This window comes from Podarcis filfolensis, assembly GCF_964270895.1.
Source record: "Podarcis filfolensis genome assembly, chromosome: 1".
Taxonomy (NCBI): Eukaryota; Metazoa; Chordata; class Lepidosauria; order Squamata; family Lacertidae; genus Podarcis; species Podarcis filfolensis.
The window spans coordinates 31,935,693-31,960,686 of record NC_139604.1 but is presented as its reverse complement, the minus strand read 5'-3'; the positions used below and the strand labels follow the sequence as shown (position 1 = coordinate 31,960,686).

The 24,994-nt window shown below is 42.4% G+C and overlaps 1 protein-coding gene and 1 long non-coding RNA gene across 4 annotated transcripts in view; one reads left to right on the top strand and one right to left on the bottom strand.

The window, feature by feature from the left end:
* The window catches only part of LOC310746218, a 55,377-nt gene extending 47,013 nt beyond the window's left edge, over window positions 1–8,364 (top strand). The window contains exons 4-5 of the long non-coding RNA XR_014540519.1: window positions 3,326–3,443; window positions 8,243–8,364. This is a non-coding gene — a long non-coding RNA (uncharacterized lncRNA). The remainder of the gene's footprint in view (window positions 1–3,325; window positions 3,444–8,242) is intronic.
* The window catches only part of ACVR1C (activin A receptor type 1C), a 43,757-nt gene continuing 22,409 nt past the window's right edge, over window positions 3,647–24,994 (bottom strand). For all 3 annotated transcript variants that reach the window (XM_083579277.1, XM_083579278.1, XM_083579279.1), the window contains 7 exons: window positions 19,591–19,836; window positions 16,868–17,098; window positions 13,928–14,095; window positions 12,430–12,586; window positions 11,064–11,188; window positions 8,485–8,615; window positions 3,647–7,054 (listed from right to left, as the gene is read on the bottom strand). In XM_083579277.1, coding sequence (XP_083435403.1) covers window positions 6,929–7,054; window positions 8,485–8,615; window positions 11,064–11,188; window positions 12,430–12,586; window positions 13,928–14,095; window positions 16,868–17,098; window positions 19,591–19,836 — 1,184 coding nt within the window. In that variant the 3' untranslated portion in view covers window positions 3,647–6,928. The remainder of the gene's footprint in view (window positions 7,055–8,484; window positions 8,616–11,063; window positions 11,189–12,429; window positions 12,587–13,927; window positions 14,096–16,867; window positions 17,099–19,590; window positions 19,837–24,994) is intronic.

The following is a 24,994-nucleotide window of genomic DNA, read 5'->3' as shown; positions in this document are numbered from 1 at the left end:
GCCCTCCAGATGTTTTGTGACTACAATTCCCATCATCCCTGACCCCTGGTCCCGTTAGCTAGGGATGATGGGAGTTGTAGTCCCAAAACATCTGGAGGGCCAAGTTTGGCCATGCCTGGATTAAGATATGGGATACCAGGGTTCAGAAACCTTAGCTGTGTGCACTATGTACCCTCAAAGCACATTGTTTCCCGCAAAGAATTCTGGGGAATGTAGTTCACCTCTCTCATAGTTACAATTCCCAGCAACCTTTAAGTGGAATACAGTGCCCAGAATTATTTGAGAGGAAAGAGTGTGCTTTAAAAGTGTAGTGTGTACAAGCCTTACTCAGCCATAAAGCTTGATGGGTGTTTTTAGGTCACTCCCCCCTCACTAGGTGTTGTAAAGATAAAATTGAGAGGGGTAAACCATGTATAGCACCTTGAACTCCTTGGAGGAAAGCTGGAAAATAAAAGTTAATGGTGATGCCGCCACTAAACTCATCTGGGAATATCCATCTGTGCATGAATATGGCACCTTGTTTAATAAAGATTAAAAGCCAGACTCTCCCAAACTGTTAGTCAAACTCTCCTCACAGTAGACCTTCCATTCAACTAATTAAACTAAATGTTTTAAAGAGGTTTCTATTGTTTCTATTGTTTTGTTAGTTGCTATCCTGGGCTACGGCCATACTGAACACGCCCGATCTCATCTGATCTCGGAAGCTAAGCAGGGTCAGGCCTGGTTAGTACTTGGACGGGAGACCGTCTGGGAATACCGGGTGCCGTAGGCTTGAGAGCCAGTGTGGTGTAATGGTTAAGAGCAGTGGACTCGTAATCTGGTGAACTGGGTCCACTTCCCCGCTCCTCCACATGCAGCTGCTGGGTGACCTTGGGCTAGTCACACTTCTCTGAAGTCTCTCAGCCTCACTCACCTCAGAGTGTTTGTTGTGGGGGAGGAAGGGAAAGGAGATTGTTAGCTGCTTTGAGACTCCTTCGGGTAGTGATAAAGTGGGATATCAAATCCAAACTCCTCCTCTTCTTCAACCAATTAAACAATCATTTGCTGTAGGTAGTCCAAGTGGGAGATAGCTAGAGCAGAAAGGTGTCTATCCCCTGCCCTCTAGTCTGGAGGTGATGCCATCAAGATATTTGTTTCTAAATATCTAGTTACCATGTCCATTTTCTCCAAAGATAGATATTTTAAGAGTAAATACCTGAGCTTTATGTTGTATGCTCCCCACCGCCATACACATGAAGGGTGGGATGGGTGAGATATAAACAATCAATAAATCAGTTCTGAGTTGCACCATAATTGTCCAGCCTTAGGTGGCTGTGCTGGTCCTTCCCCAACTGTCGACAGTGGCTCCACATCACCTGTGAGGTCAGAAAAGGACATGGCGGGGGCTGAGGGAGAACAGGCCCTCTCACTTTGACATCACTGGGCAGTGGGCTCTGTGTAGGTCTCCAGTTTGGGCCCTGAAATCTTAGGGTGTGGGGTGCTCCTGACCTGGCATCACTGCTGCTAAGGAACTGCTAGAGAATTTCTCCTCCATCCGCTGCCTAGAACCAGGGCTGATAATTTCGAAAGTGCCTTTCAACCTTTGCTCTCCTTAAGATTCTCGTATTTGCTTTTCACGTTGCCGTTATTTGATACATGGTGGCAAATTAGCTAGCTAGCTAAATAAATAAAATCACCCCCTGACATCATTGAACAATGAAAACAACTATGCATTGTTTTGTTTTATTTTTTTAAAAAAAATCTAAAGCATAGAATGTTTCATTCAGAATTAACCCAGTATTCAGAGTACACACACTCATAAAAAACCCTTCAAGATCCAGCAGGTGGCGCACTGCTCTCACCAGAAGAAAAGCTGTTGTTTGCTCTCCATGCCAATTTATAATTGCATTTGAGACAGACAGACAGAGAGCGAGAGTGCGCACAAAGTAGAGCTCTCATGCTATGAGGCCTATCCTGGGACACTCAGCTTTATTTATTCTCTTCAGAATAAATAGTTCACTCTGCTTAGGAAAGCATTTCAGTATGTATATAAACTGGCAGATGTACGAAACGTTTTAAACAGCTGCAAGTTCTAGTTGACCTTACAGGTGATAAATTGTCTGTTTGAGCCTATGCTGTAGTTAAGTGACCTGATGGTAAATTTCACTTTGTAATCATGTGTCTCTAATGCAGTTTGTAAAGGCTGCTGTTGAAGGGGTGCAAATGTGCTTTAATATTTATGGTGTGGATGTGACCTTGGTTCTGGCTACCTTGGGAGAAGGAAGCTGTGTGAAGAAGTTGGAGCATATTGGGCCAGAACACATGGAAAGGAGAGAGACCCGTTCATTTCTTACCCCACTCCCCCTAATTAATGGGTGATAGAAGGGGGAGGCAGTAGTTAAAATAAAGAAGCGTCTACCTGCATCTCAGCCACAGCAAAGGTTTCTATCCCCACCTGCATGACAGGCAGATAACACACTGCAGAGTGCCTTCTCTAGGCACTAACACATCACCATCAAGACGTTTCTCCTCAGTGTTTAGGCATTCATTGAAATCTCCACCCATTGATTATAACACCGTCCCCCTGGAACGACAGAGAGGAAGTCCACTCCATTCTTCTGTGTTGACAGCTCTTGGTGGTGGCTGGTGACTACTGGGGCAGAAAGCTAGTAGACCAATAGTAGGCAGAGGCAGAGCCAATGAAGGCAGGCAGGCAGGTAGGGAAAGGGATCTAACTAAAGGCAGACCGTGGTTGTGGAGCAGTGTCCCATTTGTCCTAATGGACCAGCCTCTGCTGACAGTTCTTCAGATAGTTGTCTCCTCCTTAACCTTGTCTTCCCCACCCCAGGCTAAATATATTTAGCTCTTTCAACTTTTCCTCTGAGGATTTGGTTCCTTCCTTCCTTCCTTTTGTATTTTCAAAAAACAGGAACACAAAGCATAGTTAACCTCCACATCCCCCTGTCCCACTTAGAACTTTGTACCAAATACAGCATGTATACATATACCATATGACTTCCCTTCCACCCTTTTCCTGGTTCCTTTGCTTTTCTACTACTCCAGGGGTCAGCAAACTTTTTTTAGCAGGGGGCTGGTCCACTCTCCCTCAGACCTTGTGGTGGGCCGGACTATATTTTGAAAAAATAAATAAAAATGAACAAATTCCTATGCCCCACAAATAACCCAGAGATGCATTTTAAATAAAAGCACACATTCTACTCATGTAAAAACACTCTGATTCTCAGACCCTCCACGGGCCGGATTGAGAAGGTGATTGGGCTGGATCCGGCCCCCGGGACTTAGTTTGCCTACTCCATGTAATCCACATCTTTTTAATCTTTTTTAGGATCTGGTTTCTAGACCGCTCACTATCCCATGACCATGCTCCAGTCAACATCCCTCTTAAAATTTGGTGCCCAAATAGACATGGTACTACAGATGCAGCATGACCAGCGCAAAATAAGGTAAGAAATTTTATTTCTCCTATTCTTCAAACAATATGCAGAGATTTCTAGGCTTTAAAAAGCACCTAAGATTAGGACTTGGGGTGGGGGGTGGGGAGGGAGAGGTGTTAGTGTTTTGTTTTTACTCAAAAAATAAAAAAATACCCCAAGGTCGAATGAGATATATATGACTTTAGGAAGACATAGCAGCAGAACAGGGTACATTTCATAGGCATCGTGTTTTTATTCTTTAAAAGAGGTTATGCTTCACAGAAACAATGGCAAAGAAGGATTAATATAGTAAAATTGCCACTTTACAAAAATACACTTTCAGAAAAATGTAGGTATTCAAAAATACAACATTCAAAACTCATTATTTACAACCAGAGGCAGCAGCAGTATTGAGCAATAAAAAAAATAAATATTTTACTTGTTACAGTATACACTAAGGTTAGACCAGGTACAAGTTTGAAGACTGACATCATCACTCAGTTCCATAACTATGTTTGAAGCTAGTCTCTTAATGAACATAAAAACATTCCTATTTCTATTTAAAAAAGCACAGCTTTTATGGAAACTTGCAGGTTTGAAACGCTACATATTCCCCACTCTGGAATGGCGCTATGCCCAATCATTAAGCATCTCCGAACTCTAAGAGCTGTGCTTTCTTCTGATATAGGCATCTTACCCAACACATTCAGGATCCTTCAAATTCAATTTATTGCACTTCAGTCACATTCCATCAACAAAAAATAATACTCCTTTACTGGCAGAGCCATAAATTTGTGGCGCCTGCTAGCACAGAATATGTGTGTTCCTTTCAGAAAGGTTCATACAAAAGAAGATCACACAGCACATACATAAAGTATTTCAAAACACGAATATGAAGCTTGTGGCAGCATCCAGTTAAATATATATTTTTCCCTGCAAGGCCATTTATTTTTCACATTAGAATTGCACAGTACAGGCAATAGGCATGGGGCTTCAATATAAGAAGATTTCAAACTATACCAGTGATTCCTTAAAGAACGGGGTGGGGAGGGCGTTAAGAAGGAACATTCCTCACATACATATAGGCATCTCTCACTCGACTTGCAGCATTGATGCTAATTTTACAAAGTTAAGCAAATGGCAGGACAGCAAATAAGAGGGTGACAGGTTGATCCATAAAATGAATTTTAAGGATAGGCTCTGTGACTCACAGTGCCAAATACATGAATTAAGAACCAGTTCACACATGCAGTATTTTATCATTGGTTGACTACAACATCAAAGCGATGACTTAAGCCACCCTGCATGGCTTCCATCATATACAAAACCATAATAAAACATACAGAGCTGCCTTCAGATGTCTTCTAATGGTTGTATAGTTACTTCTCTCCTTCACATCTGATGGTAGGGCATTCCACAGGTGGGTGCCACTGCTGAGAAGGCCCTCTGTCTGGTTCCCTGTAACTTCACTGCTTGCAGTGAGGGAACTGCCAGAAGGCCCTCAGAGCTGGACCTCAGTGTCCAGCCTGAACAACAGACATCTAAAGACATAGCTCTTCTTTAAATATATGTATTTAATAGTCTCATCACCCTCCCAGATTCAAAATTTCATGGAAATTTGAAATTTGAAAATATATACCCAAATTTTCATTATCTAATACCCATTGTTTTCTGACATCCTCCCTTCCATTAAGAATCACAGACATATTCTACAGCCTCATTCTAATTTTTGGCACCACATAGTAGCAATCCAAGCTTATCCCAACAGCAGTGGTCCTTGGCTAAGATTCTGGAATACGAAACTAGACACATGTAACAAAATGCTGTTTCTAACATTTAACTATAAATTTGCATTTGAAGCACTAAATAAATGGCCACTTTTAAGGCAACATATAGTGAGAACTTTAAGTTTCACAGTATATGTGTTTGATTGAACGCCTCTCTTATTTGGTTAATAAAAGACCAAATAAGAAACAAATTCTATACACATTGCACCAACTAGTTTACAAAATTCTGTGGGAAATGCTTCAATGAATTTGGTCCAAGATTCTCTCTTGTTTGAAGGGTAACAGCACACGGTTTAGAACATAGAAAGTGGCCTTGTATCAGGTTGGATCATTGGTCTACAAAGCTAAATATAATCCACACCAACTGACCGCAGCTTTCTATAGTCTTGGGACCAAACTACAGCTGTGCCTTCTAGTGAAGGGTTCTTAATAGAGATTTCCAGTGTGAAATGGAGGGGGCAGAGATCTGCATGGGAGGGCTAACATCCTTCCTATGGTTCCAATCTAGATTGGGTCCCCTGCTGCTGCAATTTGCATAGGGGGAAAGTTCTTATTGAAGAAAATGAGTTATTCCTACCAAGCAAAACTGCAGGAATGGGTGGAGGCAATCAAAACTGGTACCACAGCAAGGAGTAAAGGGTTTAAATCCCCTTCCCTCTGCTCTACTAATTTCTGTAACACCACCACCACCACCACCACCACCGCCACTTAAATGCACAGCTACATAGCCACCACGACAGGTAGTGTGGCTGTTAGGGAAGGGTCTGTTATTTCACAAGGTGCTTGGCTGTAGCTGGAGATGCTAGAGAAATATGCTTCCCTTCACAAACATTTTCTACAGTCACACAATGCTCGTAATGTACCTTAGCTTAGAACAGATATACTTAGCACATTTTCAGGAATCCCTACCCAACATAGTAGCAATCCACTGGAGAGGCATTTGTCATGCCCTGGATGGAGAGGGGGCTTATTGCTGCTCGAGGACCGCAAACCAGGAGGAACTTGAGACACTCAGCATCCCTGCAAGTGGGCATTAATGCTCCAGATCCCATGGAGATTTTCCAAGACATGCCTCTCTGGCCTGTAGTCACACTTGAAATCCCATGAGGAAGAAAGCTCTAGGTCTATGTCATGTGGCTTAAGTCACAGTTCTTTAGATGACCTGGAAAGCTATTCATCTTGTGAGATTTACTGAAGGGAGGGGGGAAAGTGTGGCTCGAGCAGGCAATATATCTTAGCACAGAATAAATACTCAGAATATTATATTCAGGTTTTGCTTAGAATGCAAACCTTGAATGCTCTGGTTTCTTCAGTTACCATCTGCACAGACTACAAAAGTCCTAGGTGTGGTTGCATCCTGACCTTCTCCATGTTCTCTCAGTTGTGTCTTAGATGCATAAGGGCTTGCAGGCAGGCGCAGGGAGGGTGACGTCACACAGTGGAACATTGACCAGATCCGGTTTTCCAAAAAAGAGAGGGAGGAGGGTAACTTTTCATTAACCAGGCAAGGCAGTCTGTGGACATCATGAACCAGCTGGAAATTAACCTTTGAACATACCAATGAACTTAATTTCCAGTCCTCTGCTTTGGGCTCTTAAATACTGTGCTCTGCATCATGTGAGGTAGAGAGAGAAAGAAAAAAAAATCAAAACAAATGCAAAACCAACCAACCAACCAAAAAACCAACAGAATTTCCTCCCCTTTCCTCTTCTGTGGGGGTGTGCAAATCTAAGCTTTGGAATCTTCTTGTACGTAGAGCTGAGAAATGGTCTTCTTAATGCGAAGCGCTGTCAGTCGAGCTGCCCCATTGGCGTACCAGCACTCACGCATGATCCGGCCCATTACTCTGAGTGCCTTGAGAAAAGAGCAAAAGCAGAGTAAGAAGAGCACATCCATGGTTGTCGCAGTGCTTCAGTATGAAAATTGCCAGCAGGAACAAGACATATATATCTCTCAATATATCATACACACACGTTATTGTATTTGAACTTGGAACATTTCTGCTCATGCAACAAGACTGTGCTGCCTCCTCCTCCTCCCCGCAGGTCCCTGCACCCCTGAAGAAGTGCTCCTGAGGGGCTGGGAGACCCTATAGGAACACCATGGCAGGGCAAAGAGGGCTGCAAGCAGGAAAGGGGGAAATCAATGGAAATTTGGGGGGGGCCTTGCAAAAGAACTTCTGCTCATGCAAATACTCTTTAAATGGGGTTATACCATTGGGGTGGCAAATTCTATAGGGAGTATATCCGCAATCGCTACTGATTTATCACCAGAAATATGTTCTGATGTACTCTTTTCTGCTGTGCATGTGTTGATATAATTCCTTAAGTTTACTGTCAGTAGTTAACTTTTTTTTAGATCATCACCAAGGCTCAAGGTCTGTCTGGAAGCCATGCTTTTGATGAAAGACTGAAATTCTTTTGAGCAGTAAGCCCCTGTGTGCTTGGTGCAATTAGCTTCTTAGTAGACGTATATAGGACTTTGCTGGAAATCCTAGATATATATATTTTTGTGGGGTGCAGGTATGTGATAGACACTTGGTCATGAGGACAGGATTTTCGACACCTGATTGAGGCACTACATTTAATATTCTTTTATCCCAGAGTTAAGCCTGTGCTGGGGAGCCAAGAGCTGCATTCTCTAGGCAAAGAGTGGTTGGGGGGGTCACCTGATGAGCTGCATATAAATATTATTGTGATTGTTATTATCATCAGACTGGGTTGCCCCAGCCACTCTGGGTGGCTCCCAACAAAATATTAAGAACAGAAGCAAACATTAAAAACTTCCCTATACAGGGCTGCCTTCAGATGTCTTCTGAAAGTGAAACAGTTGTTTATTTCCTTGACATCTGATGGGAGAGTGCCACTACCGAGAAGGCCCTCTGCCTGGTTCCCTATTGGGCAAAAAGTGGGTGGGACCAAAGGAAAGGTGGCTAGGATACCGTTTTCTCTCTTCTTCACACATACTTTCTTAAACCCACCCACCCACAGGCACTCAAACTCTTCCCAATCCTTCCATCATTCATGCATTCTCTCTCTCTAGGTTTGGAGGGCTGCATCGAAGGAAAGTCGCATGATGTCCACCTATGGATTAAACTCTGGCATTTGAAAGGCCTCTAGGGGTGAACTGCACCTCACATTGAGCCCATTTACTTAACCAGACAGGTATATGCAACCGTTTGGGGGGTAAGTTTTCATATTTTAGTTCAGTTAAAAACATGCACTTTTAAGATACACAGTAAAAGCTGCAGTTCAAAGAAGGCGGGAAGCAAGAGAAAATGTTACCTCACAGCTTTGCCACTGATTTGGGATATTCGGTCTATGTTTTTGCTCACAGACTACTTTTCTCATATCTTCTATTGAAGGATCAGAAGGCACAGCATCATAGTAAGGTAACTGGTACTCCTCAACAATTCCTAGAAGATGAATGTGGTAAAAATATAAATTTACTAGGGGACTTTCAGTTGTTATGGGAGCAAAACATGGACAGATGTAGTACAGAAACGGCTTCCTGGAACACCTGGGCAAATATCCATTGTGTCAGCAAATACGTTCTTGAAAACATTGTGCTTTTTCCAAATGCTTCGGTAAAAAAATCAAATCTGTAAAGCCGCATCCTCGAAGCATTCAGAAACTTATTTTCATTCAGGGCTACATGGGAAAGTCCTTGAAATTGCCGGCAATCATTCCTGTCGTACCCACAATTCTTTCTGTCAGCTTATTAAGGGCAGGTGAAGACCCAATATGGGCTAATACAACTCTGGCTTGGATCCAAAGAATGAGAGGTGAAAGGAGATGATGCTTTTCAGTGGGGGAAATGTAATAACGCAACCTATTATATAATGCAATATGACAACTCCTTATGTTGGAGCCGTAGCCCGGCTCTATGGTTTTACAATCCAGTGGGGGATGAGGAAGCGATCCCGAGGGCCATCTAGTCCTACCCTTTGCAATGCAGGAATCCTGTCCACAGGATTGAACCCCCAACCTTCCAGTTAATAGCCAGATGCACAGACCCAGAAGTCTCAAAGATGAAAGAAAGCATTGCACTTGAGCTAGATACAGGCCTGTGGTTGTGGAAGAGTTTGGGGGTGTTTGTGTGGAGTTCATTTATGCTGTGCTTTAATTAGTATGGTAATGTGTTTGATGCAGGAAGTCTTGGTCAAGTTGGGTAACCTTAAGTGACAGCCGAGATAGGGTTGGAGATTGAACTCTCAGTATGCAAAAGGAGGATAGAGAGCGTGCACATTGCGGTGGAGGGCTGCAGGTTCGGAATTCCATGAAAGACAGTGTGATGGGCTGGAGCTAGACTAAGGGGCGGCAGAAGAAGTGTCTATATGTTTGGGTGCTGGTTGGTCCATGTGGGTTTGTGCTGGTGTTCGTGGCTGGCAGCCAGAAGAAGAAGACAGCAAAGAGGAAGAGGATCAAGGAAGAAGAAAGGAGACCTGAGAGGAAGACCAAGTGGTTTGATGGCTGAAGACTTGCTGGGGTAGCTGAATCACTTGACAGGGAGAACTTGTCTACAGGGGTGAGAGGAGTTGGGAATGCTGGGCTCTGGCACCTGGTAGGAGCTCCAGAGGAAGGTCTTTCAATACAGGACAGCAGAAACAGACCCACACTTCAATGGGTGAGTAGGGGTTAAAAACAGAGGCTTCAACAAAAGTCCTCCGTCACAGCGCTGAGGGCTTAATTAACAAGGGCAATTGCCAAAGGCTGCCTGGTATTAGTAATAGTAGTGTAAATCGAGCTGTTGGTATTGAAAGTGACAGTAACAAATTAGCAAAGTGTGTAATTTGAAGCTCGCACACTACGCAATCTTACTATAAATAAATGTTAATATTGTCAAATATAGTAACTATATACGACTGGCTTTATCCCATAGTTACCAGGATTACTGGTAAGTTAAGGGTACAAGTGGTATTAAATGGTAGCAGAAGTACAGGTGCAGGAACTATTGGGTGTGGAAGTTGGATTTGTTTAATGAAGGAAATACCCTCTTTCCCACTACAGGGAACCACCTAGGAAAGGCTACGGAAGTTTGACTCAGGACAACAGTCAAACTGTAGATGGCTTTTGGGTTTCACCAATCCTGAAGCAGCAACTGAATGGCCTACTTTGATGTCATTTTATTAAATTGATATACTGCCCTTCAACCAAGGATCACTGTTCTCTTTATGCTTGCATTTTATACGTATGATATTTGTAACTCAATGCTCTTCTGTTATTACAATGCTACATTTTGTAAGCCACTTACCTGGTGTATATGTTCTTAAAATTAAATAAAGTACCAGTTGTGCAATTTCCTATTCTCTAGTCTCCCCACTATTCCTTTCCTCCTCACCACCAATTATTTCAGTCACTCATAAGCCACCTTTAAGCAGTGTTATTTGTCTAGAAAAAAGAGCTGCCCTTCTTTTATAATGGCAATGGTGCACAACTGAGAGGTGCCAGAAAAAAACCCCTGCCTTTACGCATTATTCATGTGAGGGAGCATCACACTACAGTGGTACCTCGGGTTAAGAACTTAATTCATTCCGGAGGTCCGGTCTTAACCTGAGGTACCACTGTATGTCTAGGACACAAAGCACCCCCATCCCTGCAAGCGAAGGGGATCTTCTTCAGATGCCTGCATTGGTACGGCTAGTCGCATGTGATGCTACAGTAGCATAGCAGTGCTCCCTAGTCATAGTGTGAGACCCTTCTTCCCATGTGTAACACTACAACCCTATTTCTGTGTTAGAAACTGCACTGAGTGCCAAGCAAAAAGGATGAAACATGTCACTGTTTTTATGCTATGTAAGAATAGTTTTAAAATACAATGGCAGGTGTCTGGAGCATTAAAAAGAGAGAGACATAGGTTATACCTGCAACTGAGCATCTTCGGGATATCTCCCAGTACACCAGCCCAAGAGAGTAGATATCTGCACGCTTGAAGGACTCGAAGATACTTATGTTCATTGTGTCATCAAGTATTTCTGGAGCCATGTACCTTTCAAATACAGAGATACCAAAACTCATTATTTACCAAAGAGGTAGAAAGGGGTGTGTTTAGTTAACTAGGATTAAAATTAAGGGACAACAAATAAAAATGAAATACAAATGTGGTATTTTTAGAACACTGAACTTGCTTGAGAGAAAGCAGAAGATTCGAGGCATTCTTGTTAGGTCTCCCAATTCCTGGGAGTTGGTCTTCAGCCCTTCTCATGAGATCAACGTTTATGTATTATGAAAACATTAAGGAGGGAGGCAGGATCTCAATAACTGATCCTGATCCCTTGGACCTGTGCACACTGAGTAGACCATGAGAACAGTACTGCCTAGTTTGTACATCACACTACGTCAAACCATGGCTGCCAAAGAGGCCACTTCACTTGTACCTGGCAGTTCTACGGTAGTACTGTGCTGAACTAAGCCATGACTTGACTTAGTGTATTGTCTGAACCTGGGCTCATGCGTTAGCTCTCTCCAAATTAACCATGTGCAAAACTAAGGTTTTTCCTATGACTTACAGCTTACTGTTTGTCCATGAGATTGGGTTCAGATGACACAGTAAAGCAAACCTTGAGCTCAAGTCATCTTTAAGCAACTGCAGGAATCCTGGTTTATTTGCTTCTCCCCCTGCCCTCCACAGCGCAGGAAATTAGTGAGGGCAAACTTCAAGCTGCATTAACATGCTGTTTAGCACTGCATGAGTTTTTCCCTTTCTTTTAACAAAGCAGCTCCAGAGATGGGCCTGTCAGGAGGGAAGCTCCGACTTTTCTTTGAGGGGAACTTGGTGTGGGGGAAAGGGTTAATTCCACCCTACCTGATTGTCCTGTCCCTGCCCTCAGTGGCTGCTATTTTAAAAGAAATCATGCATGCATGCACAGCAGTAACATACACATATTTTGCAATGTGTCATTTGGCCGTAATGAAGGCAGATATGCAGTGAGACTTGAGTAATACAACATTAATTTTTGAAGGATTCTTGGCCACTGGTATCTTGATTCTCATTTGCCTAGTTACACATGTTGCCGCATGCCATGTGGACAAATCTGAGTGAGGGCAATGAGACCGCGAAACATATTTCACCCCGTTTCACCAGCCCCTTCAAATATCTCTGAAACAAACTGGGGATGGGGAGACATTTCACAGGGGGAAAGGTTTTGGGGGTTTTTTTGCCATATGCATGTAGAGTTCCAGCTCAACCCTCTTGGGTGTGAAATATTTATTACAAGCATACTGACTTACCTCTTGGTTCCCACTCTAGAATTCTGAGGTATGTCAATTGTGTTCAACAGAGAGTCATGCTTGACAGCCAGTCCCAGGTCAGCAATGGCACAGGTTTCATTCCTTTTGACTAAAATGTTTTTAGATTTCAGATCTCTGTGGGAAATGGCTGGTTTGCCTGCGAAGCACAAAAAATATGCCCACAATGTCTTTACATTGCCCACTGATCTGTTTAACAGAAACGTTCATTGCATGTATGTAAATGTAAGCCACAAAAATTCAGAAGTAATGTCTTCTGCTCATACGACTTTTTTTCAGCTCTTGTTTTAACACTCAAAAGTTTATCACCCTATCCTTGACAGCAGGGCTGGGGAAGCTTTTCTCCATCGAAGGGTAATGCCAGCAGCAGGTGGGACTAGAACAATGCACACAAACTCTCTTTTGCTGTCTTAAGTATGGGGGGGGAGTGTGTGAGTAATGATGATCTTAAGATTATTAATCTCTCTCTCTCTCTCTCTCTCTCTCTCTCTCACACACACACACACACACACACACACACAGCCAGAGTCACCCTACACACCACACACAATTTCCTTTACATGCATGTATCTATCAATACTGTGGAATGTGATACATAAGTAGCAGTCAAGTACAACATTCCTTGTTTTCCTAGAGTGAACATGCAGGGAAATGTTTGGCTCAGCCAGTTGAAAACTTCCTGTTTCCTCCTGGCTAGGGCATACTTCCTTTGCATGTGACCTTACCTGTCCAGGTAACAAAAGGGCAAGTCACGCAGCACACTCTCTCATTGACTTCCTCCGTCGTTGGAGCAGCTTTTTAGCTAGAAATGCTCTGTTGGATGCCAACAGAGGACACTGAGATTATCCCCATATGGGATAGATCCACATGTATATACTTTGTAACTAACTCTGCCTTCAGGGATCCAACTGTGAACTGATGATGTGAGTAAACTAAGTCAAGATTGTGGCATGTTTATTCTATGAAGAGGGATATAAGGGGAATCTAAGAGTAAGAGGCTTAAACAAGTCTGCAACCTGTTATCTGCTGTGCGTTTAAAAGGGGGAATGTAAAACTCTGCTAAGTAAAGGAACTTGCTAATGCAAGTTAGGAAGACTATTAGAAAACAATATATCCTCTCCTGCCTCCTTAAACATTCCCACAAACACAGTTGCTTCACATCCATATACCTCTCCCCACTTTTTCAATGTAAATTTTAATTTTGTGTTGGGGAGAGGGGAGTGAAAGGCAATTTCCACACTAATATTAATATTTAGGCACCCACTCCCTCATTTATATTAAAAGCATTGGAATTTTTTGTAAACACGTATCTACCAAATGTACTGTGCTCATTTAATACACAAAGATGCCAGAGAAGGCGCAGAAATAATCATGATTCAAACAAATCCTGGTTCATTCACTTCTCCAACATTCATCCAAGTCATCTTCTGCCCGAAGTGAGCTTAATATGAAGGTAACTGCATAAACATGAACATGTTACCTTGAGTGCCAACGATCTCCATGTGAAGATGGGCTAAGCCACTCGCTATGGAAAATGTCATCTTGATCATGCCATTGGCTGTTACAGTGTTGTTGTTTAAGTAGTCAAACAAAGAACCTTGGTCGTGGTATTCTGAGACAAGCCACAGCTGAGTCCAAGTCCCATTATCTGTGGAGAGACATAACTGCATTTAAAAATAAGTAGCAGTAGAGCACAGCAACCCTCAAAGATGAAAATATTTTCTAAAGGTATTCGTTTTGCAAGGCCCGTTTATTTTCGCAATGGAATATTTGGCAATACAGAACATTAGAAGAACCCTGCTGAATCAGGCCGAAGGCCTATCTAGTCTTGCATCCTCTTCTCACAGTGACCAATGAGATGCTTATGGGAAGCCCAAACACAGGACATGAGTACAACAGCACTCTGATCCCCATAAATTGGCATTTAGAGAAAGGCCCAGGGCCTCCAACAGTGAGGGAGAACAAAGTGAATATGGCCAGCAGCCTTGGTAGCCTTCTCCTTCTCCACGAATTTTGTCTCATCCTCTTTTGAAGCCATCCAAGCTGGTAGCCATCACTACTTCTTCTGGGAGCAAATTTCATGGTTTAAGTATGCACTGTGTGAAGAAGGACTTTCTTTGGGCTGCCCTGAACCTCTCAACGTTCTGCTTCATTGGATGATCCCAAATTCTAACATTATGAGACAGGGAGAAAAACGTTCCTCTAATCACTTTCTCCACACTGTGTCATGTCCCCACGTCGCTCTTCTTTAAACAAAAAAGTTGCAAATGTTCTAACCTTTCCTCACAGCAGAATTTCTCCATCCCCCTTTGGTTGCCGTTTTCTGACCCCATTTCAACTCTACAATATCCTTTTTAAGATGAAGCAACCAGAACTGTACACTGTAGGAAAAGTTTAATTCATGCCAGAATGGAATTTCACACTAAAAAGCTGCAATCTCCAACACACTTACTAGGACATAAGTCCCACTGAAGACAGTGGGGGCTTATTTCCAAGTGAACATGCATAGCACTGTGTTGCAAATCTTATTTTGTAAGCCACATAGCAAGGAAATCACTGGTAAAGATCCACTTGTCATTAGAAGAAGAGGAGGAAGTTTCAAGGCTGGACTCTTGAGCTGCCTGCAGCCCATCTGTCTCATTTGCTTGAGTCCTCAACAGGACCTGAATTGTCTTGAGGAATGTCACCTATACTAATCATCTGTTTAGAAAATATCTTTAAAAATCTGTTGACATGCTTTTTTTATAGGGCATGTGTGTGATGTCTCCTAAGGTGTTCAAGAGAATGGATGCTAGTTCCCCCCCATCCCGATAGGAAATTACAGCTACAACTAGCTGCATATTCTAGTAAAGTATCTCAGATAGTTGGGTCAGAAGTCATATGATTGCTGGAAAATGTGAGACAAGCACCAGCATAGGATTAAAATGTATGAAAGAACAGAAATTACAAATGAGCTCCAAGAGTTCAAGTTTGGAAAATGGATAATATAATAATATTGTGCAAGATTAATAACCATAATGCATGGCACCCTTTAGTAATGGGCACTGCCTTACACCTCAAGTTGCAATTATTCCACACCTGAATCAGATCAGAGAATTACTTCTGTACTCATTATCCCCACTCATTATCCTTTGAAATCAATGGGCTTAACAGCATGCTGCATCGTGAAAGCTATAATGATGTATTCAAAAATGCCAAGTACCACAATGAATGGACTTAAAATACGGATAGATAGTTGTTTGTTTTGCAATTTAACTTTAAATGTAACCAAAAATAGACTTTCCGACCTTCCTAAATCTCTTTTCCTTGCCCCGCTACAAACATATTTTAATGATAGACACTGATATTTCAATACTTTAGTGAGATTGCTTTATTATGTATTTTAATCCTTCTGTATGTTTAATGTATGTATTTTAACAATGCTGTGTGATTGGTTTCTATATTTTGTAATATTGCAGCATTCAGAGGTATACAAATTAATAAATAATTATAATTAAACTACTTGTGTCCCCCCCACCCTCTGCCAAAATTTGGAATGGTACCCTTGTCTTCACACCTGTTTTCTAATTAAGTGGGTTGCTATAAACCATTTAAAATGTTCCCAGCAGAATGTAGAACTACTGTTCTGTGGAAACCAAAACAATCAAGTCTCGATTCCCATGCTCTCGCATTTAATTTAAATTATATGTTTCTATAATTGTTTGGCATCCAATATAGTGTATCATGCCAGTGTGCTGTAGTGATCAGAGCGCTGGACTGAGAGAGTGGAGAGACAGATTCAAATCCTTGCTCACCCTTTCTCAGACCAAACTACCTCACAGGGCTATTGTGAAGATCAAAGGGGAACATATGTGATATGCTGCCTTGAGCCCCTTAGAGGAAAGGCAGGATATAAATGTAATAAATAAATAACAAGGAACACCATAAAGACATTAAATTAAAAATCAAATGCTCACACACTGTTAAACACACTGATGAGACACACTAGCAGCACCTCAGTGGCAAGCAATACTAATAACAGCAGAGGGCAGTGCTAAAAGCCACCACCCATGGAAATTAGTGGGGGAGAAACTAAATACAGCAAATCAAACCAGATCTCCTGCCAAAAGCCCTGTGCATAGAGGATATCGACAAAAGCAATTCTCCCCTTGGGAGAGATTGCCATGTTTAAGATACATGCACAGGGAAAGCCTTTTCTCTTTATAACTACTGAACCTCCATTGGTGAGGGAATCCTGGAAAGTGCATACAATGAAGATCTCAGGGGTGGGGAGGCTTGTACAGGAGTATAAACAGAGTGGGACTACACTTGGCATCACATCATCCAAATCATAATAAACCAGGCTTTCTTAAAGAATATAACAACACAGGGCTAATCTAGGACAGGGCAAACATTGTGAAACGGTGTGGAAGTACTATACCCTTGTTGTCAGCAGCAATAAAACCCAAGATATTTTCATGCCTCAGCATAATGGTCTGGTAGATTTCTGCTTCACGAAACCAAGACCTTTCGTCTCTCGAGGAAAAGATCTTCACAGCCACGTCTTCTCCGCACCATTTTCCACGCCAGACTTCGCCGAATCGACCCTTTCCTACTATTTCCTGAAGAACTATAGTTCTTGCAATTGTTCTTTGGACAAGCAGAGGCAAGCCTAACAAAAGAAATACAAGCATTAAAACGTTTTCTTAACCCTCCCTCCAATAATTACCACTGCTCTACAATACGTGCAATATATACGCAGAGGCAATCTCCAATTTGTGAAATCCACATCTTCTTGTAATCAGTGGCAAAACTCCCATTGTTTTCGGTACAGCTGGATTGCTCTTTGGTTGCAATCTATCCATCTAATAGCAAACCCAGATGGCAAGTGCCAACAGGATTGGACCCAAAATGGGCTTTCTGGTACTGAGGAATGCTTGTTGTGGCTATCACACAGCAACAGTTTGTGTGTTTGTTTGTTTGTTTGTGTGTGTGTGTGTGTGTGTGTGTGTGTGTGAAAAAATCAATATCATGGGATCTTCTCAGTCAGGACCAGCAAGTCATAGCTGATATCCCATGGTAAGCATAAGGTTGTCAGTTGTGGCTGTCCCTAATTTTGTGTTATGCCACGTTCCCCGTGGCAACCATTTTGTGTTATGCCATGCTTTCCTCATAGCACCTATTTTGTGACTGGGGTCCCCAGCACTCTCTCAAAATTTGAAATATGCCACTGGTCCGAAAAGGTGGATGACCCCTGCTTTACCGTGTGCCATTTTCAACTGGCATTTCCTGTTTCTACCCAAGGGCAACAGGACCAACTAGCAGCCCACAGGCATAGTCTCACCTCAGAAGCAAACTTGATCTGGCCCTCCTGAGAGTGACACACTAGAAAAGGAGAATGAATTACCAGCAGCAGATTTAACCCTTGATTATTAGATAACTTGGGGGATAATGTCATAACCTTACAGATGGAAAATAAAAGTAGTCCCTGAGAATGACAACGGCACTGTTCAAAGATATCAGATAACAATGACACGAGTACCATCACTTCTGTTTTGTGAACAATTGATAGATCAGCCCTGTCTAAGGCCAAGACTTCAGGACACTCTGCTTGGAAGAAATTAGATTTCAGCCCCAGTGTCTTCACTTCACATAAGGCACGGTGTTAAGCAAGAAGATTAATCTAAATCTACACTTATTTCAAAACAGTTTTAAAGTTTCTGGCTCAGGAAACACCCAGGAATTGTCAGCATGGGCCTGACCTTTGAAGCCAAAACATTTGTCTTCCGCAGACATAGAAAGAATAGTCTGGAAATGCTGCAGAGACTTCGGCTGCTATAGCTTGACAAGTCTTCAACCTCTTCCCCATTTGGCTTGCGGTCAGATATTGCTCAGAATATCAAAGATGGCACTTTTTCCCTGGCAAACTTTAGCTCTCAGTGGAGAAAGACACAGAATATGCTGAAGTAAATAGTATCTCTCAGAGTGGTGAATGGCACTGTTTAGCGGAAAGAAACTCCAATGAAAATCCTCTTTATTACATATTTTTACATGGCTGTTTATCTGTGTATATTTTAAAATTTTATATATGGATGTTTTATGATGGCCTGTATTTGTAATGCGGTGGCGCTGTGGATTAAACCACAGAGCCTAGGGCTTGCCGATCAGAAGGTCGGCGGTCCGAATCCCCGCAACGGGGTGAGCTCCCGTTGCTCGGTTCCTGCTTCTGCCAACCTAGCAGTTCAAAAGCAAATCAAAGTGCAAGTAGATAAATAGGTACCGCTCCGGCGGGAAGGTAAACGGTGTTTCCGTGCGCTGCTCTGGTTCGCTAGAAGCGGCTTAGCCATGCTGGCCACATGACCCGGAAGCTGTACACTGGCTCCCTCAGCCAATAAAGCAAGATGAGCGCCACAATCCCAGAGTCAGCCACGACTGGACCTAACGGTCAGGGGTCCCTTTACCTTTACCTGTTTGTAATGCCTAATAAAGGTTTGGCAAAGTAAGTAAGTAAGCAAGCTGAAGTCAGATGAACATTTCTAAAGCCATCATCACCTTTCAGGGAACTCTTACCTGGAACGTCAGAAGTTTTATCATGCGGGGGGGGGCACATAATTTTTCCACATAGTACACCAATTCTAAGCAGCAGCCTTACTAACTGCATTTCAGGGTGTTTTTCCCCCATGTTACTTATTTGAATATTCACACATGTGTTGGGAAAGATATTAACATTCTCCAGATGGTTTCATGTGCATGCATGTCTTTTACGAAACAGACTGCATGAAACACATCTTGAGAAGAAGGTATGCCTCACTCTAACAGAGAAGCTACACAAAACTGCCCCGGTCATTATGCAATATTGATTCTTAATGCTGCTATGGCCTTCGGTTAATACAATAAACTATTTGGTTTGCATTTTTAATGTCTAGCTGTGACACCTGTTCTTTGCATAGCTGTAAACACAATGCAGTTGCGTAACAGACACCAGATTAAAAGCATTTTTTCTACTTGCACTTCCAAATACCAGGAGTATGCCTCACCCCCTTGGCTTCCCATTTTCAGGCTCTTCCAGAGAGATTTTTTAGCACTGTGCCTCTTGGAATATTACCTTAATCTGCTACACATCATGGGAAATTCCAACAGAATCCACAGCGCACACTCACATACCAGATCCAGAACCTGACGTCGTCATATCAAAAATCAGATCTTTGAGAGTCTTCCCTGGGTTCACCAGACTGCATTCCGACAGAGGCTCTTCAATGTTTTGTCTTCTTTTCTTCCTGAATCTGCAGTTGTTGCCTTGATGTGTGCACAGAGTCAGCATTAAAGCTATAGACAAGACACATACTGGTACAGTTATAACCACCGTCAGTTCCACAGGGCCCAGCTTTGATTTCCTTGCAGCCTCTGGACCTTAAAAAGACACAAACCAAAATCTGTCAAATCCACTATGCTCTCAAAGAAGCATGTAAATGTACTTTAAAAAAAAAATAACTGGAAGTGACAACAAGGATTGACATTATATTGAGAAAGTTGAGAACGTAGCTGTCTTGGTTATCGAACTCCATGGTCACATCCATACCGTATGTTTAAAGCGCATGGTTTCCCTGAAAAAACTTGGGAACTATAGTGTGCTAAAGCAGCTTGGAATTGTAGCTCGGGGGGGGGGGGGCAAACTACAGTTTGATACGATACGATACGATACCTTTATTATCATTGTCCCATACAGAACAATGAAATTGAAAATCTACATAAGACATTCAAAAACCCCTAAAAACTCTGAAACCCCATTTTAAAATATACAATAGAGACCCCTTATACTGCTTTTAGAACTAAAATTGCATTTGGGTAGAAACTGTTTCTCAGGCGGCTAGTCCTGGTCTTTATGACCCTATACCTTCTTCCAGAAGGCAGAAGCTGAAAGAGATCATTTCCGGGGTGCGTACTATCCTGTGCTATCTCTGCAGCTTTCAAATGGCACCTGACAGAATAGATTTGATCTAAGGTGGGAAGAGTGCACCTAATTATTCTCTCTGCAGTCTTTACAACCCTGGACAGCATTGTTTTTTCCCTGGCCGTGCAGCTCCCAAACCACACACACAGTATTCTTTGCAACGATTGTTAAAGGGTTATAAATGCTTGATGTGGATTTGACCCAGGTCATTCCAAAGTCTTCACTCCTCATCAACATCAATTCACCAGTGCTTAAACTTCTGCTAAGCACTTTACAAAGAATAATACAGGTATCTCTTTGTCATGCTTTTCCAAAGTGACTGGAATAATCTGACAAGTCCCAGGAGCCTATGGTGCAACTCCACACACACATACATACACACCCACACCCCACAACCAGTATCATCCCAAGTTTCAGAGGGGTGGTGCTGTGGTGGGGAAGGGCCAGAGCCTGGAGGTTGTCATTTTATGCCAGAAGCACAGAAAAAGTCCAATGCTTCCACTGCAAGCGAAGAAATGGGGCCTAGAAGATGTGACACAAAATGGGGGGAAGGCAGTTCAAACAAAAGGCGAATGTATAAGAGTCTAGATATGTTCAAAATGGCAACTAATACAAGAGGTCAGTTCTGGCATGGAAGAGCTCAATGGCAGTTAATCCTCTGTAAAGTAGGATGCATGTTCACATGGTTAGGTCCTCAAAAAGCCATTCATTCCAAGTCTGCTTTACAGATAAAGAGCCTTAAAGAGGGGGGAGCAAGAGTAGGGCAAGTGTTTCATTTCTACTTAGCTGACAATAATGGTTTCTGAATTTGCATCTATGCCTATAGCTTGGCTTATGGAAATGTGTGTCCTCTTTTTTTGGTGATGCCTATTGGGCCAGCCTATTGACACAGAATTGGCAAAGCGGCCTCTCCCTCTTATTTGGACAGCTACTGTAAAAATAAATTACATCACAGGTTCAGAATGCAAGTCTTTTTTAAACCAGATCAGATAGCTACATACATGCATCTAGTGAACATTTCTGGTGTGTGTGTGGAATTTTCTATTTCACAGCAGCATAGAACAATCAGAAGAGCGCTTGCTTCTTGTAAAAAAAAGCACAACAAATTAAGGCAGAACAAAGGCAGGGATCAAAAGGACCCGGTTAAAATTTGGCTGCAGAATACAGTGTGATGAGGCGACACCTACTGCCCTCAATTTAGCCAATTTCTTTGTTGTGTGCTGCCAAGCACTCAGCTTCTGTAAACAAACCACTCAGTGGGTGGAATGTCATCACTGATAAGCTTATCACCAGAGGTCTAATGTGCATGGGACATGAGCAGAGATCTTCCCACTGACACCTTAGGCCCCTTCATAGGAAGGAGAGTCTATCCACATGCTGAAGAGGTAAGGATGCCACACCACTCAACCATGTGTTGAGTGCAGCGGTCTAGGAAAGGGAAATCTACATGCTCCATGTGTGGATGTCAGACCAGGGCCAGAGAAACTGCATGGCTTGAGAGCAGTGGCACAGTACACTGCTTCTTCGCCCCCTTTGCATGAAGGGGGTCCCTGCCATGTTTCCAATGTGCTTATCACATGCGTCAACGTATTTACACATGGCATTAGTACACCAGATGGGTGCCATGCTGGCATGATCATGCGACATGGTCAGTGGACACATAGTATGTGTCAACCCGATGTGCCGTGCATGGAATGCTTACCTGGAAAAGCACAATGTGTTTAGAGCTTTATAAACAAAAACGTAACACTTTTTTAGCCTGGTTTGGATCATTAGGAAAAGAACTGAAAATCAGAACGGCCAATATTATAGGTTGCAGCCACATGTGGAATACTGTCTACAGTTCTGTTCACCTCACCTCAAAAAGGATATTCAGAAAAAAGACCCTGGGGTTGAGGCAACTCCATTTTGCAGATAGGTTGTGTGGAATCATGGAGTCATGGAATTGGGAGGGGCCGCAGGAGTCATTTAGTCCAATTCCCTGCAATGCAGGAATCTTTTGCCCAATGTGGGGCTCAAACCCACGACCCTGAAGTTAAGAGTGTCATGCTTTACCAGCTGAGCTATCCCAGGAAGGCTTTTGTAGAAAGAGGCAAATAAGGGGTGATACAATACAGGTGTATAAAACAATGCTTGGTTTGGGAAAAGTGGATGGAAAAATGTTGTTTTTTTCTCCCTCTCTCATATCGCTAGAACTTGGGGACATCCAATGACACTGAATGGTGAGAGATTAAGAACTGACTTATTGGTCTCTAAGGTGCTACCGGAAGGAATTTTTTTATTTATTTTGTTTTGACAAAAGGAAGCAATTCCTCACGCACTGCATAACTTTTTTTAAATGCATTTTTATTAAAGATTTTCTTGGTTTACAAAGGTATGTGCAATGTCTCTCTCTCGTTTTTCCCCCCCATGCACTGCGTAGCTAAACGATGGAATTCGCTTGCACAAGAGCCAGAAATGGCCACCGATTTGGCCATCTTTTAAAGAGAATTAGGTAAATTCATGGACTATAAGGCTATCAGTGCTTACGGGTAATGGAAGGTATATTACTCTGCCCACGCCAGTTCCAGAGGCTATGTGACTCTGAAGACCAGTTGCTAGGGAGTGTCAAAAGAGTGCTGTTGTGCTCATACCCTGCTTGCAGGCTAGCCTGGTCTAACTTGAAGGGCTCTGATGTTCTTACTGTGGGAAGCATATTGTTGAACAACTGCTAAACAACTGCAGTTTGATCCATCAGTGGTGGTATTCATCCATAACTGTGTCTATAGTATCCTCAAATATTGCATCAGTGGAGATTACATTTTCACCATGTTAGAAATAATAGCCTTTGCTGCTTCCTTATAGCCCAGGATGTTTACTTGGAAGGAAGGGCCACTTATTTTAATCGGACTTACTTCTGAGTAAACTTGCTTAGGATTTCAGACACCAGTCCCCTGAGAATTTGATCAAGAGATAATGCCTCTGTCTGGAGGTGGGTGGGGCGGAAGAAATCCTGGGAAACAGAACGTTCTGTCTATTACACAGAAAATTTATTTTTAACACTACATCGTGATACTCAATGACAGGTCATCAGAGGCAACAAAAGTCTGATGAGGATAAACTCATGAACTACGCTGGAAATACAATAAAAAAAAGTTAACAGCTCAATAAAGCCAAACTGTGGAATGATCAAAGTCTGGCCAAAACTAAAGGAAAAATTGCACCATCACCATGTTTACAGCTTATGAATTAGGATACATAAAATCTCCTGGTGACTATCTGAGGCCACTAATGGACAACGGTAAACAAAACAGGTCTTCCAGCTCTTATTTAAATACCTACCCAGTTATTTAGGGTTCAAAAACAGAAGCTGTTTATAAATTAACTTGCAACCAGATGAGTGATCCAATATCTGCCTGATGGATTTGAAGTACTGAATGAATCACTGACCATGTTCTGCTAATGAAGACCACTTTTAAGTAATGGAATAGGAAATTTGGTTGCTAAGCAGTTGAAAACAGCCCTTTGAAGGGCAAGGTAAATTAAAAGCAACCAATATATGACATAAAGCAATAGCAATCCAATTTCAATTACTAGCAGAAAAACATATTAGTACACAATAGTGCTTTTAATATGCGCATGTTAAAGCAGACCCCTGGCTTGAAGCACTAACTCCAAAACTTTAAGTGAATTTACAAGGTAAGCCTGTTTACACAGAAATATCTCAGTGAGACTTGCTCCCTAGCAAGTATGTTTAGGGTTGCAGCCGTAGAAGGATATTCTGAAGTTTTACTATAAACCCATTTCTTCACCAAAGCCTGAGATAGCACTTGGAGGTCCTACTGGAGGATTTTAAGGTTTGGGTAAGTATATGTGGGAGATCTTTCAGGTTACCTGGTCCAAGCCTTTTAAGGTTTTAAAGGATAAAAATACTACTTGGCCAACTGCAGCTCTGCAGCTCAGCTGACAAAAACATAGGTGTAATGTGGTTAAACTGCCCAGTACCAGTTTTGCTCTTTGGGGATTAATGCAGTTTCCTGACTGTTTCTAAAGGCAGCCCCATGTACAACGCACTGCATTAGTCTAAACAGGAAGTGAGGAAAGCATGGGTAATTGTGGCCAAGCTATTCTCGCCCAGGTAAGGTTGCAGCTGGCATATTAGCCAAGGTTACAAAAGATCCTCATTCATTTACTTACCTGCCTTCATCTTAAGGTCCCAGGGCAATTTACAACAACAGAAGACCATATACAGTTATAAAAACAGATAAAGCCGTTACAATGATAAAATAAGCAACCCCATTCCATATGGAATAGTAGAGTAGAAATCCAGTAAAAGAGGTGGAGCCCATGAAACAGAAAACCATAGTGGTCAAAGACCAGGTTAAAGAGGTCCACTTTTAGCATATGGCAATTGCTACGCAGTGAAGATGTTAGCCACATGCCTGTGGAGAGGGAGCCTGACAGTTTAAGGGCTGCCACAAAATGCCCTCTCCTGAGTCACCAGTCTGATGAGCGAGCAATAAAGCATCATCCACATACTGCCAATGCCTCGGACAAATCTCTGGTTGAGCTATCCCAGTTGCTTCATGCATGGGAGAAATAACAGAACCCAGCAGAATTCAAAAGCATGACAGTCAA